The sequence below is a fragment of the Aythya fuligula genome, chromosome 1 (assembly GCF_009819795.1).
Source record: "Aythya fuligula isolate bAytFul2 chromosome 1, bAytFul2.pri, whole genome shotgun sequence".
NCBI lineage: Eukaryota > Metazoa > Chordata > Aves > Anseriformes > Anatidae > Aythya > Aythya fuligula.
The window spans coordinates 59,690,446-59,703,817 of NC_045559.1; the positions used below are offsets into that span (position 1 = coordinate 59,690,446).

At 54.7% G+C, this 13,372-nt stretch overlaps 1 protein-coding gene across 4 annotated transcripts in view; it reads left to right on the forward strand.

Annotated features, from left to right (window-relative positions):
- The first annotated feature begins 587 nt into the window (after positions 1-587).
- The window catches only part of HIPK2 (homeodomain interacting protein kinase 2), a 122,200-nt gene continuing 109,415 nt past the window's right edge, over positions 588-13,372 (forward strand). For 2 of the 4 annotated variants that reach the window (XM_032196341.1, XM_032196367.1), the window contains exon 1: positions 588-774. In XM_032196341.1, coding sequence (XP_032052232.1) covers positions 756-774 — 19 coding nt within the window. In that variant the 5' untranslated portion in view covers positions 588-755. Of the gene's footprint in view, positions 775-2,854; positions 2,876-4,551; positions 4,573-13,372 lie in introns of those variants that run through there. The other 2 variants (XM_032196350.1, XM_032196360.1) reach the window with 2 other exon arrangements.

Sequence of the window (13,372 nt, forward strand, 5' to 3'; positions counted from 1 at the left end):
CCTGATTGAAATGTGTTGTTAAACAAGATCCCACATAATCTCAGCAGAGGGTTCCTCTCGCTCGCTCCCTCTCCTTCTGGGAAGCCGCGATCAGTGCCATCGGCGCTTGATTATTTGCAAACTCCCTTCGCTGGTTTTTTTTTTTTTTTTTTTGCCATTTTTTTTTTTTTTTTTTTTTTTCCTCCTCTCCCTCTCCGTCTCCCCTCTCTCTCTCTCTCTCTCTCTCCCTCCGTCTCTCTCTCTTCCCCCCTTCCTCTCGCCCCCAGCGCAACTTTCGCAGGCGCCCCGGCACACGCAGCCATGCCGCGCTGAGAGCGGGGGCACCGCGCCAGCCCCCCTCCTTCCCTCCCTCTCCCTCTCTCCCTCCTCCCTCTCCCTCCCTCCTTCCCTCCCTCCCTCCCTCCCTCCCCAGCGCCGCCGTCCCGAGCCGGGGGGGCCCCGCCGCCCGCCGCCCCTGCCCGGCCCCGCGCCGCGCCTCGCCCCGGCCCCGGCCCCGGCCCCGGCCCGGCCCGGCGCCGCCGCCCCCCGCCCGCTCGCCCGCCCGCCCCGGCCGCGTCGGAGGGCCGGCAGCGGGGCTGGATGTGCCCGGCTCCCCCCGCGCTGAGGCGGGCGGCGATGCAGAAGGCAGGCGGCAGCTTCGCCTCCGCCGAGAGACACCCGCTCAAGATGGCAGATGTGTGCTGAGTTTGGGGGGGCTGCGATCTCTCGCGTCGTTCGTGGCGGCGTTGCCATGAATAACGGGCGTCCTTGCACCGATGGCCCCCATGTACGAAGGTAAGCCCCGTGCACGCCACGGCTCCCCTCCAGCCCTCCCCTCCCCGCGGGACCGGGGGTCCCCCCCGCAGCAAGCCGTGCCCCGGGGAGGCTGCAGCCGAGGGGGGAGGTGTGTGGGGGGGAGACCGGGGCGAGGACGGGCTGGGGTCGCCACCCGCTCGCCCCCCACCCGCCCCATCCAGCCCGTCCTGCGGTGCGGGGCTGGAGGGGGCGGCGGGCGAAGTCCGTGCCGGTGGCGAGCAGAACAATGAGGTGGCCGGAGCTTGCCCTGCGCCTCGGCGAGGCTCTCGCTGCCGGCTCCTCTCGCCCCTTTGCACGGAGTTGTGTGTCCCCCCCAAAAAAATAACACAGCACGGGGAGGCAGCGGGGACCCCGGTGGCAGCGGGCAGGGGGCACGGGGCTGCCGGCAGCCTGCTGTCAGCTCGGCGGCGGGGGGGGGGAGACCTAAAGTGCCCTAACTTAGTTCTTTGGGGTTCGAAGGGGGTGTGTGTGTGTGTGTGTGGTGGGGGGGGGGGTGCACGTTTTTTGGGGTGGCTGGAAAAAAATAATAATTAACGATGGTTATTATTATGATTTATGCGTGTGAACGGCTTGGTTTAAATCCCCTGGCGCTGCGCTGACGGCAGGGTGCCGGGGGAGCATTACATAAAGCGGGGGGAAAGCCGCCCGGTGCCGGTGCCTTTGCCGGGGTAGGGGGATAGGGGAAGATAAGGGGGGGGGCCCGGCAGTGGGACTGAGGCTGGGCAAAACTTAATCCGAGGGGAAAGCCGACTCCGGGCTGCGGCGCCCGGCAGCGGGGCGGTGTAAAGTTACCGCCCCGCCGGGTTATTCCTGGGCAGCCCCGCACGGCCGGGACCCCGCGGGAGACAAAGACGGAGCGATTTCGGCAGCGGAGGGAGGCCGAAACCCTCCCTTCCTCCCCTCCCCTTCCCCTCCTTTCCCTTCCCTTCCCTCCCTCCCCTCCCCGTCTGCCGGAGCCCGGCGCCGCCGGGGGGCGCGGAGGGGCCCAGCGCGGCTGCGGGTCGGGGCCGGGGCCGGGGCCGGGGCCGGGGCCGGGGCCGGTGCCGGCGGAGGGCCCCGGGTGCCGCTCGGTGCCGGCCCTCCGGAGGCGCCCTCTGCTGGCCGAGCCGCCCCGCCAGCACCCCCCGAGCCCCGGGCAGCCTCCAGCGGGAGGCCGAGGCCGCTGCGCCGCCGCCCGAGCCCACCTGCACGGCCCCCGGGGCTGCTCGGGACCCGGCCGCGGAGCCCCGCGAGGGGACGGGGTCGTGGGGGAGCCGCGGGGACCCGGCGGTGGCTTCTCAGCCCCCGTGGGTCCCGGGGAGGTGGCGGTGCTGGAAGTTTGGTGCCCGGGAGCACCCAAACTTGTGCAGCAGCAGCCTGGCCCCGTGTGTGTGTGTGTAGGGGGAAATGATCACGCCCTGACAAGCGCGCTGTATGAACAGATTCCCTGGAAAGGCTGTGGAAAAACCCCAAGGCAGCCAGCCGGACTCTGCCCGCACGCCTTGAGCCTCGGAGGAGGCGACTGCGCCAGTCCCCAGGAGCCAGCCAGCAGCGCGAAGGTGGATGGGGATTGTGCTGGCTGCAGTGTGCTTGCGGGTGAAGTTGCTCCTGGATAGGTTACAGGCAGGCGGAGGAGGGGTTAATGCATGTTACTCGCCTCCGAGTTGCCGTGAGAGGTCCTTAGAAATCCCTGAAATATCGCAGCGCATCGATAAAAAACTTATCGCAGGGGATGCGATCGCCTCCTTGGAAGGAGACGGGGACCGCGGTCCTCCCTCCGGAGCGTACCGTGTGTGTGTAGCAGCCCGGTCTGTGGCCCTCCTCTGGAGCATCGGCGACATTTAGGCCGCTGAGGAGAGCCGGGCGGCTGGCTGAGCGCTGCGGCGGGCAGCTGCTGCGTTCCTGCCGGCGCGGCGAGGGATGGGGGGCTCTCTCGTGGCACATACGCACGCCCACCGCCACCGCAAGGAAGGCAGGGGGACGTGAAACAATATCTCCGCCGTGCAGGCTTTCGGAACGTCGGCTCTTGTACCGAAAACGTGCCCCGGGAGGAAATGTGACACCTCGGAGGCCTTATAAAATGGTTCCAGTGGAACTTTAGGTGAGTGATAACACGGAGCACACGCACGGCATCACCGGCGAGTCTCGGCGTTTAGGCGAGCTTTGTGCCTGCACGTACCTTGCAGCTGGCTTAAATACTGGTTCTGGGAAGTAGAGCGGTGCCTCACCTGATGTTAATAGGCGAGGCATGATGAATAAATAAATATCTGGTGTTAAACCCTCCTTCCTCCCCCGTGCCAGGAGGATTTTGCCATTCTTTTTAAGGAATTCAGAGCTTTTGCTGTCGTGTTCTCCCCTACCGTTTTTTCTCGTTCCATCTCTTCCAAGTGTTGCCGAGCTGAGTGGTAAAATGAAGGACATAAAAACCTTCCAAGTAAAATAAAACAGAAATAACACCGCTGCGCAGTGCTTGACCTGGATTTGAGTTTTAGTTGTGAGCTGTACAGGGAAACGTACTGGGCTGGAAAGCAGGCCTCCTCAGGTGTAATTCTGCACGGCTCGAGCTCGGGCAGGCCAAGCACGGCCGGCATGCTGAGCGCTGGAAACGCAGCGGGGTCAGGGTGGCTGGGCTGGCCTCAGAGGGAGCGAACAGCCTGGGATGGGGAAGAATCTGCTTCTTCGGGCTCTCCTCTAAGCCGTGTTGCCCTTGCTGGGCAGAATCATCCTTGGTGCACTCATTGTGCGCAGTTTCCTCTTGTGCAGAGGACAGATCCAGGGCCTGCGGACCAACTGAGACCCTGTTCTAACAGGGCTTGCCACCAGGCATCACCAGGGAACGGCCTCTGGGCAGCCCTCTGCCCTGGCTGGATGTCAATTTCCAGCAATTGTCAATTTCCCAGCAATTTCCTGGGTGGCTCCTACCTGGCATCCTTCGGAACTGGGTCTTCAGGAGGCGTTGATGTGCCTTAACCTTTATTTTCTAAACAGCCATTACCTCTGTTTTGGTTTCGTTCCTTTTTTTGCTTTGCTTCTTATTCCTGACAACTTTGTTGCAACTTGCAGCGTATTTTTAGCAGCAGCGTCGGTAGCTTTATATGTGGGTGGCTTATGGAATTAATATCCGTAATATTTGTAAATTGCACCTCGCCACTGGTGCCACTGCTGGAGCTGCGTGCTGGCGGGGAGCTGCCTGTGCTCAGCTCCGTGCTGGATAAAGCGTGTGGGTTTCGGAGGCCTGAAGCTCTGACCCCGTCCGTGTCACGGCTCAGGTCCTGCTCAGCACCAGGGTTTTCTCCCAGGGCTGCAGGAACAGGCAAGTCCCGCTCGTTTTCCAGGGGGTTATCAGATCTCCTTAAAGCGTGCAGAGCTTTCCCAGCGGGAAAGCGGCTCCAGTGACACCGAGGAAAGGTCCTTACCCCAAAGTTTGTGCACTGCGATGATAACCAGGAGGCGCTTCCTGTTTATGAAGCCGTGACCATAACTTCAGCTAAATCAATGCTGGGACCAAAAGCCCAAGTTTTTATTAGCTCAGGATACGGCTATCGCCAAGATAACAGGAAGCCCCCTCCAGTTATAATTATCGTTCTTATCATGCCGCAGCATCTAGCGATTAAATGGTTTTTTAGGAGTGATGGGTGAAAAATGCAGCTTTATTTTTGGAAGAGGAAACAGCGCGGCTGGGACCAGGGGTGAGCAGACAAACAGCGCGCCAGGACAACGAGAGGAGGTCACAGGTACCAGCCACAGCCGTCAGCCCTCTGACCCGGAGCAGCACGGGCTCCTTCGTGGCTGTAGAAGGTGAGGAAACCCAGCTGGATGTTGTAGGACACCTCAGCTGGTCTGCAGGGGTTGAAGCCCTTCCCTCAGCACTTGTGGGAGTGAGCCCCCGTGTGAAAAATCCAGCTGGCTGCTGGGACGAGGCCTGAAGGTTTGTGAGAGTCGTTTTCCCATTTAGCAAGTGGTTGCTCTTTGCTGCCCACGTGGATGAGGTGCTCTGAAAGCGTGAGATGAGCAGACTGGATAAGAACTGGTGGGCTTGCAGGTACTCTGCTGATTGGGGACAGCCTGAAGCCCTCCTTGGTGCCTGTCACGGTTTTGAACTCCTGGCACTCACTGGAAGTTAAATCATTTACTCAGAGGCAAGCAATGCACTTAGGCGGCTAATGGAATAGGGCTAAGTTCTGGGCACATCCCAGCGATGGCATGTGGACGTTCATTCAGGAGGAAGGCTCTGGGAAGCCACATCATGGAAGGGTTGGTGACTTCGGAGCGGAGGCCAGTTCCTGCCCCAGCTGTGGCCCTCACCAAGTGGGCCCCAGGTGGTAGTGTTGGAGCAGTCCTGCCAGGCAGCAAGGTCAGAGGCACGTTCAGCTGTGGTCTGCTCAGGTTGGGCTGAGACACCAGTTTGAGGCAGATTAGACCAGTTCTCTTAGGCACGGGTGTCGAGGCAGCTGGGATAGAGCGTACCTTTGGGTGGGACAGCTGAGAAAGGGAGTTTGGCACAGGCACATGGCGTGTCCCCATCCCTGTATCCATAGAGGACAAGATGGATGAGAGGTGAGGCTGGGTATTTTTGTAAGTTCCACCCTTTTCCTCTCTGATCCCGATTTAAAAAGATATTTTAAGGCCTGTGCCTAAATTTAAGCTCACAGGCGGTGCGGCTGACTTCATTAGAATTGTTTATGTCTTTAAAGCTGGCCACACGCGTAAGTACCTTTCTGACTCACGGCCTCTATAGCTTAATCAGTCCATTTATAAAAATGAGGCTGTTTCCTCACCCTTACTAGGAAATCTCTGCCCTCTGAATGTGAAATATTGTTTGTGTGTTTTCTTCTGACTTTTGGAAGGTTAGCTAGTGGAAAACAAGAAGCAGGAATTAAGCTCTGTTTGGAGAGTAGGTTTTCTCATCACCTATTTACATACCCTAATGTGGACCTAGGTGTTTAACGTGAGGCCTTCTGTTTTGAAACTCTTCCCCCCAGCAGTACAGAGTTCAGCTTTTGTTTTGAAAACAAGCCCAGGTGATAATTTCGCTCCAGATAGGGCATTTAGCAATTTGTCTATTTGTGGTGTGGGGAGAGCAGAGGCAACGTTACCGCTTCCACCTGCTTACAACACAGAGGTAGAGAGTGCACCTGAATCCTCTTTCGTCTGGCCACAACAGGAGCCGAGATCCTTCCTCTGGAAAGCACAAGGGCATGTATTTTGGGAGCACTCTCAGATTCACGTAGCCTTCTGAGTAAGGTAATTTCTACAGCACAAAATCGCTCCTGTGAGACTTGCAATCTTATAAGGCTTCCCAGGGCAAATGAGAGGAGGAGCAGGCCCAGTCCTCCTCGGCTAGCAAGGGCATTGCCACGTCACAAAACACCGTGGAGAGTCCGGGGTCAGGGCTGAAAGCATTGAAAAGCCGTGCCATTAGAATTTATTTATCTAATGGAAGTAATAATAACCCGTAATACCGTGTGTTTATACAGAGCTGCGTACGTTCAAAGCACTGTATAAAGAGGGGCTGTCTAATCAAGCCCCTGACAGCATGCCAAAGAATGGGGTCTTTTACTTATTCACAGTGGGGGCACGAAACAGCCAGCAGGAGACAGGCGTCCTCGGATGCCAGCCCCCGACACTGCCCCCGGGCTGGGGCCTGATGGCAGCAGCACGGACCAGTGGCAGTGCCAGCGAAGCTGTGTCCGTGCATTTAGTGGTGTCTTGGTCATGTTCTGGAGCAAGAAGGAGTTCTGTGCCAGGCGAGGGATGGTGTAGTTTGCTCCTTTTTCTCCAGCAGTTCCCGCTGAATGGGATGTTGGTTGGACAGGCAGAAGCTCGCTCTTTGTTCATGCCTCATGCCCAGTCCTGCTCACCTTCCAGTGCCCGTGCTGACATCTGCCTCTGGAAGGATGAAGTGAGAACCATCACTCAGAGTTCCTGCCGTGACAAGTGGGAAAGGTCACCAGTGATATTTGCTGGAGGTACTTGGGAAGCTCAGAAGGGCAGCCGTGTTCCCTGCTCGTTACAACCTTTAAACCTGAAAGGCATCAGCAAGACCTGGAACGAGAGTCTTACGCTGAGCTAACCTGCAGGCTAACGTCTCCTTCAGTTCTGGAGGCTGACAGGCTTATCTTACTCTGTGAGCTGTGCTGAAATGCCAAGGGAACTTCGCTCTCAGCAAAATCAGAGAGATCGTAGGAAGTGGGCACAGCAAAGATTTCAAGAGGTTCTTCCCCCTGTGTCAAAACAGTGTGTGCTGTGCCAAACGTGTGCTTGTCCAGCGTGCTCCATAACACCTTTGTCTAGCGTATTCCCCATGAATGGAGGCTCCACAGCCTGCCCAGGCGATCGCTGCCCTTATCTGTCTTTGTCAATGTAAAGATTTTACCTCCTCCGTAACTTGTCTGCGCTGTGCTTGCTGCGATTCCTTGTTCTATTGACAGCAGATGTGCAAAGTTCTTCCTTTTTCTTTGTCACGTCTCTCGTCGGTCTTGTCTTCCCTAGGCTAAATCCTTTCTCAAACCCATCCTTCAGCTCTTTGGCTGTGTCTTGTTTGCTGCAGCCCTGACCATTCTTCTTGTTCCCTGCGTTCCCTTCAGCAAGCCCACACCTCCTGAATGGCACTGCTACAGCACAGTGCTTTACCGGGGGCCTTACACTGGCCATGGAGAGCAAAAATACCCCTCCTTGTGCCTTATAGGCTGTGCTCCTGTTTGCTCTGCCTTCTGCACCGCAGCATCGTTCATCAGTGTTTAGCTCGTGATGTGCTGTGGCTCCCAGCTCGTGCCCTAAGTCCGATGCCCCGTGAGCTGCTTTCCATCCCGTGTGTGTGGAGCCAGCCTCTCCTACCTAAGCATGCGGTTCTCTTATTTGTGCTGTCGGAACTGCATCCATTTGTCAGGGCTGTTTGGAGTTCTCATCTGATTGCACTGCCTTCGCAGCCCCTTCCTGCTCGGTGTCACCTGCCAATTTTTTTTTAAAAAAAGCACGCTCTCTGTGTATTCACCAGGCTTTGTTTTCCACTCTGCAGTCCCAAATAGAAAGCCCAGAAAAAGAAAAGTTATTTCATAAAAAAGCCTTGCCCCCCAAATATAGAAGAAATGGGAAAAAAAATCACAAAACACTTGGCATTTTTTCACACCTCCTGTTCTTTGGTGCCTTTAAAGTATTAACAAGAACAGTTGTATTTGCTGTTACAGCACCAGTGCCAAAGAAAAGCAGGACCTTATTGCTCATGATGTTGACATGAAGTGACAAATAGTTCTCGTCCTAAAGAATTTACTTTTTAATTTTATTTTCTTGTAGCTGCAGACACAGGATAGCGGCTAATGCAAACAGGATGGATCCTGTGGAGATAGGAAATCGCAACGTATGGATTTGCCTAAACGTCTGACATTTGGGGGTTGATTTGGGGAAGGGAAGGGTGAGCTGAAGGGAGAGGGGAAGGAAGGAAGTAGGTCAGGGACGAGACAGAAGAGGATGAGAGAGACAGGTGGGGGAGAAAGATGATGGCAAGTGACTGTAACAGGAGAGGGAGAAGATCCCTGCAAAGTTTAAGGTCTGAGGCTGTCACAGCCAAGGCCGTCAGGAACAGAAAGTTCAGTGAATTGCTGAAGGTTCCTGCTTGGGCTGTTTTTGCAGCTGCTCTTACTGACTTCAGTCTCTCCCACTTCTTTTCCCTGCAGTTGTCTCTAGCATCTCTGGAAGGGAAGGCAGGCGAGGATGGGAGGTACTGCCTGTATCCTAACACTTACAGGCAGGAAGGAGAGCCTGCGTAGGGATTCCCCTGCTGGAGCTGAGACTGGAGGCAAAAATGATGCTGTAGCATTCCCAGAAGATCTCTGATCCTGCTCTCCATGCCGGGGAAATCCTGCTCTGGCAGAGATTAGCTGAGGTATCAGTACTTTTCATTGATCTGAGCTTCCTGTGGTTTCCTCCCTCTCTGCCGCTGCCCTTTCCATGATGCCGGCAGCTCTGCGGGAAGAATTTGATCTCGCTGTCCTCACTCCTCCTCCCCGGCAGACCCTGCGTGCTGGGTCCTCCTGCAGTCAGGCACCTTCATCTGATGGCTTTAAGGGCACGCGTGGCTGTCGCACCCTCTGTCCCTGTGTCTGTCCTCTTGTGGTTAGTCCAGGTGACTGAAACAGAGGGCAGCTGCCAGCGGCGAAGCTCAATCACACCAGCATCGTGCCCTGCTCGTGTGTGTGTGTGTAGCCCTGAGGCTGGGTGTGCTTTGAGTGTGTGGGTCCACGTACTGTGCTCTCCAGTAGCAGGCCAGGTATTTCAGGATGTTTGGCAGTGAGTCCATAAGATTATGGGTTTTCTCCTGGGCGAAGAGAGCAAGAGAAGCTATTTCTTGCTTGTAGCTGGGCGTTAGGGCGTTTATTTGCTACTGGATGTGTTCCAGTGGATTCAGTGTGTCTCTGTTTATTTTTGCTTAAAGACACGACTTTTTTTTCCTAGTCAAAGGTCGTAAAGGTGCACGGGCTGGCAGGTAGCCAGCGGGCTCCCCATCTATCAGCTGCATTGGGGGGGTGTTAGGCTAACGCTTCTGGGGGGAATTTTACAGCAGACGACAGAGTGGGATGGTGGAGACTTGGACTCTGGCAGCAAGGCTCAGAAAACATCCAGTCCCAGAAAACTTGCAGAACATTTCAGAGAAAGTTTAGTTTTTCAGGAAGCTCCTATAGCTTTCCCAGAATATCTTTACTTGGAGGCAAAATTGGTAAAGTGTTCTTTATTTTTAAAACGCGGTTTATATTCTGCTCTTGTCTGCAGCAGCGCCAGCGCCATCGATGTATTTATCTCTTTCCTTTTAACACTTGCCGTTCCTGGAACGTCTCCTGCTCGGCAGCTGTTTGGAGGTGGGTTTTTTCTTCCTCTCCCATCGCCATGTACCTTTCCTTCCTGTTGAAGGCATCCATAAAGCTCTCGTGGTGACATCATAGCAGTTTCCACGGCAACAGATTATGATACTAGAACAGAGGATAATATCAAACAGGAGGAGGAAGAGATAAATTATGGTGTTTGTGTGCGTGTGGCTGAGGGCTTGATTATATTCCTACATCTCTTCCGAGGATGTTGTCTGCCTAGTTTCTTCTCTGTTTATCTTATGTGCCTTTTAAAGGTTAGGAAAAAGCTAAAAAAAATAAAGACGAGCTAGAGGTCAGAACAATACGGACACATATTTTTGATCGTCTCTATGTAAACCTAGTAGGCTGAGATTTATTTTTTTTTTATCTCAGTGGTAGCTCTCCCATGTCCCCTGAGAGTCATCTAGTCTGGAAAAAACTTGGAAGCACAACAATCCCCTGGTGCAGCTTCATTTTTATTTTAATTACAAATTATTCATATCCACTGGGATAGGATCTGCTGGGATCCCAAGCCCAGGATCCCTGTGCTGCAAATTTTCCAAAAAGATGGACAAACGTGGCACAGCAGCACCCCTGGTTGCTCACAACCTGCATTTGAGAAAGGATGCAACAGGTGGACAAATCCACCACGTCTGGCATGAAAGAACAGGGGCAGGTGAGCAAAAGAAGAATGGTGGCAGAGGTGTGGTCCCTGGAAAAAGCTCCAGCATCTGAAGGAGTTTTCTCCTTCAGATATGCTGCCAGCTTGCTGGAAGGTCACTTGGCAATATATCGGCTCACCTTAGCCATGCGATGGGGCAGGAGGGTATGCAACGTGCCCGGCTTTGTGAGGGCGATTTGGTGCCTTGCACAGGATGTGCAAGAAGAGCACTGCACAGCAGCTCTCTGGCTCTGGGCAGGCTGCCGGCGGGCTTTGTGGCCGTGTTGAGTGAAGAGTTTTTGGTCCGGCTTAGTGCAGCCAGGCTGGGGAGAAGTTGGCAAGCAGGAGGAATCGCACGAGGTGCTCGAACTCCGTAACGCTGTCAGGGGTTAAAGTTACAACACGAGCGCACGCAGAGCACCTCAACAGGAATTAATAGTCAGGTCACCTTCATGGAAGTGTACTGGAAGCCAGTCCAGACCACAGAGAACTGGTTTGGTGTGCTTCCCGTGTGCAGCTCCGCACGGGATGACAGGCATTAAATATAATGACAGGCTCCAGCGCTGGAGGCTAGCCCCGTTGCTGAGCCGGCTGACAGCGTCGCCCTGCGGGGAACGCTCTTCCACCGCCAGGGCTCCTGGTGATGGGGCAGCGGGGACTGGAACAAGTCCTCTGCAGAGGGAGGGGAGATCGCAACCTTTTCTCTGAACCCAGCTTTGAAAAAGGACAGTTCTTGCCTACAGCCAGTTTGTGGGCACCGTGGAGAAACCCAAGCCTTAATAACTCCCCCAAGGCATGTGCCTGCAGAGCAAGTGGGGATCGCATTTAGTCATGAGTACAAGTATAAATTCCTTCATCTCTTCTGGCACTATCACTGGCTCTAACAGAAACCTGCCTTCCCATCAAACTCCCCCTCTGCATTCTCTCAACATCAGAGGATGTATGTATTTAGCAAGCGGGGATAAGAAACACATTGCAAACCCCATTTAAAATAGCTGCACCACCTGACAAGGACATGTGAAACCCAGACACAGGCATATCCCATTGATGCTGACAATACTTTTCTTGCAGTGTCATTTTCTCATTCCTTATCTGAGGCTGTGAGCACCTGGATAATGAAAGTGCAGCTTCCAGATGCCTGCGCTGTCTGAAAGCTCATGTGAGTCGGAAGGGACAGTGGATGCTGTTATAGAGCTGTGTGTGCGAGAATACAAATGGGAGAGCATGTAGGTACGTGCACACGTGTGGGACTCTTCCCGTGTTTGAAGGCATGTGTAGGAGCACACATGTGGCTGTGGCTTTTGAAGGCCGTGTGGGCCTGATTCTTCGTAGAGCTGTTACACCAGCCGCCCAGCAAACTGCGTTTGCACCAAGGCTTTTCTTCACTGCAGGGAATAAAGAAGGGAGATTTATCGTAAGTATAAATTAGGCCTTCTGTGTGTTTGTGAGCTGTCTCAGCCCGTACAGGAGGAAATATATACAAGGTGAATGCAGGGTGTTTACGTAGAGTGATGCCGTGGCAGCGTGTGTGTTGGCAGGAGCGCTGTCTGCAGTCTGCATGAGGGGCTGCGCAGCCTGTGTGAGCGTGGAGGGCTGTAAATCACGGCGTGTTTGGGAGGGGACACTGCCACTCTGCCTGTACAAGGCAGGGAAAGATTTTGAAGCAATGTGACTCTTTCAGGCTGAAGAACAGGGTTACTGGAAATCCAAGCTGGAAGAAAATATAATCCAAGACGTTTTGACTGGGAGTGATCTGTAATCCACACCTACCAGCTCGTCTCCAGCCTGAGCCAGAACCACTGCATGCCTGGCATCTTTTACACACCTCTCCCAGCACCAGGTTTTGGTGGCTCTACTGGACCGCTTCCTGGGTATCTCTGCAGCTCCGCTGATACCTCTCAGGTCCCGCCTGCTGTATCCTCAGTTATTTCAGTCCTGACCTGGTCCTACAATGTAGCTGGCATCTTCATGCAAATGCAGTAGCTCCTCAGGAATCTGTACCCATTTAGATGTGTTGACCATACCACTCAGAGTCTCTCGTGTAGGTGAGACCAGTAAAGTAGCTGTGGCTTTCTCTCCATCCCTGTAGGTAGGTGTCTGAGCCTTGGTTTTGCTCTTACTCAAACAGGAACTCGTGCTACAGGCTGTGGAGTTTGTCTCTTTAGGAATGGGCTTGGCTTTCGTGCGCCTCCAAAATCATCACCGTTTCCCAGAGGAGCACTTGAGTCATTATCAGTCCCCGTGTTTCCTCTCAGCCAGGAAGGATTTGAAGGGGTTTCAGGAAGAGGATGCTTTGCAAGGAGACGTCTGCTTTCCCTTGCCGTACCCTGTCACAAACAGATACCGAGTCTCCTGCCAAAAAGCCCCTGCCTGTAGAAAATAAGGTGGGAGAGAAGAAGACGGGATGTGGGTGAATGGCAAGGCAGGGCAGCGTTTCAGGTGGGGGTGCCTGATGCTTTTGATAGTGGGCGCGATAAAACAGATGTTTGTGGCAGCGCTGGGGGTGCACTAGGAACGTGCTTATGTCATTTGGCATCACTGGAACAAGTTGCAGGTCATGGATTTTCATTTGGGTTTCATTATTTCTCTGCAGCAGCCATCAACAAATGGAAAGTTTCCCCAAATGCGTTGCAGCTGCAGTTGGTTCTCTTGACTGCCTCGCTCTCTGTCACTGTAGGACTTGCAAAGGGGGTTGGGTTTTCGCTCCCCTTTCATATTTTGTCCTCCCTGCCAGACTCTGCCCTCTGCCGCTGCCTCCCTACCACAACCCTGTCATGTTCGGTCACGCTTGGCTGAAGGTTACCAGCCCACCTGAGGCTTTCGTGGCCAAGGACGGGCGAGCCAAGTGCTGGGAACACGCTGGCTTTCTGTGGGAGCCGAATCCCCCGACACGGCCTCCCGGCCTGTGGGGCAGTGGGTGTGTGGGGGAGTGAGAGCGCAGGCATGCTCACGTGGCAAAAACACTCCATGGTTACCATGAAGCGCTTGCTAAAAGGCAGAAATTGGAGTGGTTTGGCTAAGCCGGGCAAAATGAAACAGGAGGCTTCTCGTGGCGGTCCCCATTGTGTCCGCTGGGGGTGCGGGGAGGGCAGGCGCT